General features: G+C 38.4%; 1 protein-coding gene across 1 annotated transcript; it reads left to right on the forward strand.

The window, feature by feature from the left end:
- Positions 1 to 1,379: 1,379 nt before the first annotated feature.
- LOC111894024 (RING-H2 finger protein ATL54) lies at positions 1,380 to 2,491 on the forward strand. The gene has a single exon (XM_023890089.3). It carries the CDS (start codon positions 1,580 to 1,582, stop codon positions 2,489 to 2,491), a length of 912 nt encoding a protein of 303 aa, XP_023745857.3. The 5' UTR covers positions 1,380 to 1,579.
- The last annotated feature ends 314 nt before the right edge of the window (positions 2,492 to 2,805 follow it).

Raw genomic sequence — 2,805 nt, forward strand, 5'->3', positions numbered from 1 at the left:
TATGTTCTGTTGATAGCCGAAGGTTAGGATGTAACCAGTTTCGGAACAAGAATAACCGAATGGCTAATAAAGGAGCGAATGGTTATCTTAGAATTGGAACGAATATCACTAGTGGGTTTTTGTTCTACTAGAAAATGTGTAATCTAAGAATGTGTGCTGTACCGGAACGAAAATAACAGAAAACCAAAAATATTTGATTGAAAGAATCAAAAGGAACTGAATACCAATAACCAATTACAAACAGTTCTCATTCCTTGGTTTTGAATACCACTAACTAGTTTCAACATCCATGAATGATAAGTCATAAATCCAACAACCATATAAGAAAATTTAGGTGGTATCACATAACTTTATATCAACTAAGTTCACGAGTTAGAGATTAGCGGACTCGAAACGCTGATATTTGTGGCTGGGTAAACCACCGCCTCTCAGGTTTCCCGATTGATTCTAACCACACCCCCCCCCCCCCCCCCCCGCACGCGCGCGCGCGCGAACATTACTTACAAGTTTCATTGTATTGTGCCATCCAATGAGAGAGTCTTGTAAAAATCTCACTCATAAGTTGATGAGTTGAAATCCCATTCTAATTCTAAGGATTCATGTGGTTCTAAAGGGTCATCCAATTACACAACCCATGAACGAAGACCTACCCCCCCCCCCCCCCCCCCCCCCTTTTCCGACGAATCTTTGAGGTTAAGAATGTTGGTTTTAAGAATGAGTAAGTATCCTTCTCCAACCATTATTGTCCAACTTGAGTGATGAGGGCAGACATCTAGTACGTTACACTTATTGAACATGGTTCTATCGTCGGTTTGTGACCACCGGATGCGAAAGACATCCTTGGTGAAATCTGGATGGGAAAAGATGGTGGATTTCTACATCTATGGTTAGAAAAAGATGGTAGTCAGATGATATATTGGTGATTAAGAAGACAACAAATGGGGTGTTGTCTTGACCATGTTCTTCACACAGAAGGTGATTGTACGAGACCAAGGGAAGTGATCGACATTTAACCAAAAAAAAACAATTAAACATATATTTTATGATAAAATCGAAATACTCTTTAATTTCAATTATGTACTTAAACCTTCTATTTTATGGATGAATGACATCTAACCATACCGCTAAGTCAAAGACATGTTAGTATTTCCTATTAGTCATAAACAAAGACCTCAACAAAACTCATATTTATAGACCAAATTGCTCGAAAATATACTTTGGAAGAGTCATATTTAACCATTCATCAACCATATATCCATAATATAATAAAACCATGTGTCCATGAAAGTCAAAAGTGGAAATGCGATTTTAAGTAATGTACGGTGACCAACTTTGTAATTTACTTCTCAATTTATTACAAAGGATGATGATGTCTCCTACGTACAACACATACAAAAAAATCCAAAAACACCGATGCTTATAATATTACATTAACGCTTTTATGACGGAAAATACTAAATGATGAGGCATCTTTCCATGCAGAATCGTCAAATCCAAAGAAGCATCCCTCCTTCGTTCTTGAATACCACCTTTCAAACACACCCACGTTGACTTCATCGTCCTTTCATGAATCCTACTCATGGCACCCTCGAATCGGCACCGGAGGTTAATGGTAGATTCCACCATCTCGTTTTGCAACCTTCAATGTGATCTGGAACGTAACCCCTCCGGCATCTGTTTTCCCTTTTGCGCCGCCACCTGTCCATCTTTTTGCCGCATCGCCGACTACTCACCTCCACCATCATCATCACCCTCGCCAGCAAACAGCCCTTATTCACAACCAGCACCACCAGCGCCTAACCACCTAAAAATCTCTTTCCCGCTTAAGCTCTCTCTCCTCTTCCTCATCGGAACCTTTATCTACACCCTCTACAAGTTCTACACTGTTTCGTACAGATCCAAAAGTCACCGCACGCCGCCGCCAGTGTCACCGGAAAATCAAGAAACCCTAGATCAGGATGCTCTTGATCACCACATATGGTACATCAGAACCACTGGTCTTCAACTGTCTGTAATAAACGCTATAACCATCGTGAAGTTCAAGAAAGGTGATCATGGGGTGGTTGTGGGGACTGAATGTTCTGTTTGTTTAACTGAATTTGAAGCAGATGAGAGGCTTAGAGTGTTACCCTATTGCAAACATGGTTTTCACTTATCGTGTATTGATACATGGCTCCGATCACATACAAACTGTCCTTTATGTCGTGCCGGGATTGTTGATGACACTGTTGAGGAGCCATTACCGGAGCAAAACGCCGATGATTTGTTATTTCCTGAGGAAAGAGATTCACGGATTTCATATATGGAGGATGATGATCGAGAAGAAGGTAGGGTAACTTCTGGAATTATTATTGGGTCAGTTTCTATGGAGGATTTTGCAACTTCTGATCATCGTGGAATCCAATTTCAATCTGTTGATGGTGGTTCGGGGATTGAATTAGTCCAAATGGAGCAAAGAACGTATAACAATTCTCTTAAGATAGGTGGGTAGCAGTCAAAAATCAAAATCAAAGATATATATATATATATATATATATATATATATATATATATATATATATATATATATATATATATATATATATATATATATATATATATATATATATATATATATATATATATATATATTCTTTTAAGTCTAAATCAAAGTTACTTAAGAATAATGGGTAGTTCTTAATTCGGAACATCAACCTAAATTACAACCAGGAGGTTCATGTAAATATCAGTATCCTGCGGTGAGAAACTGGTGCTTTCGAGGCAACACCACCCTAACTTATGAAATTTTACCCTTTCTCTCGAAGT

Source organism: Lactuca sativa, chromosome 7, assembly GCF_002870075.4.
Source record: "Lactuca sativa cultivar Salinas chromosome 7, Lsat_Salinas_v11, whole genome shotgun sequence".
In the NCBI taxonomy this organism is placed as follows: Eukaryota; Viridiplantae; Streptophyta; class Magnoliopsida; order Asterales; family Asteraceae; genus Lactuca; species Lactuca sativa.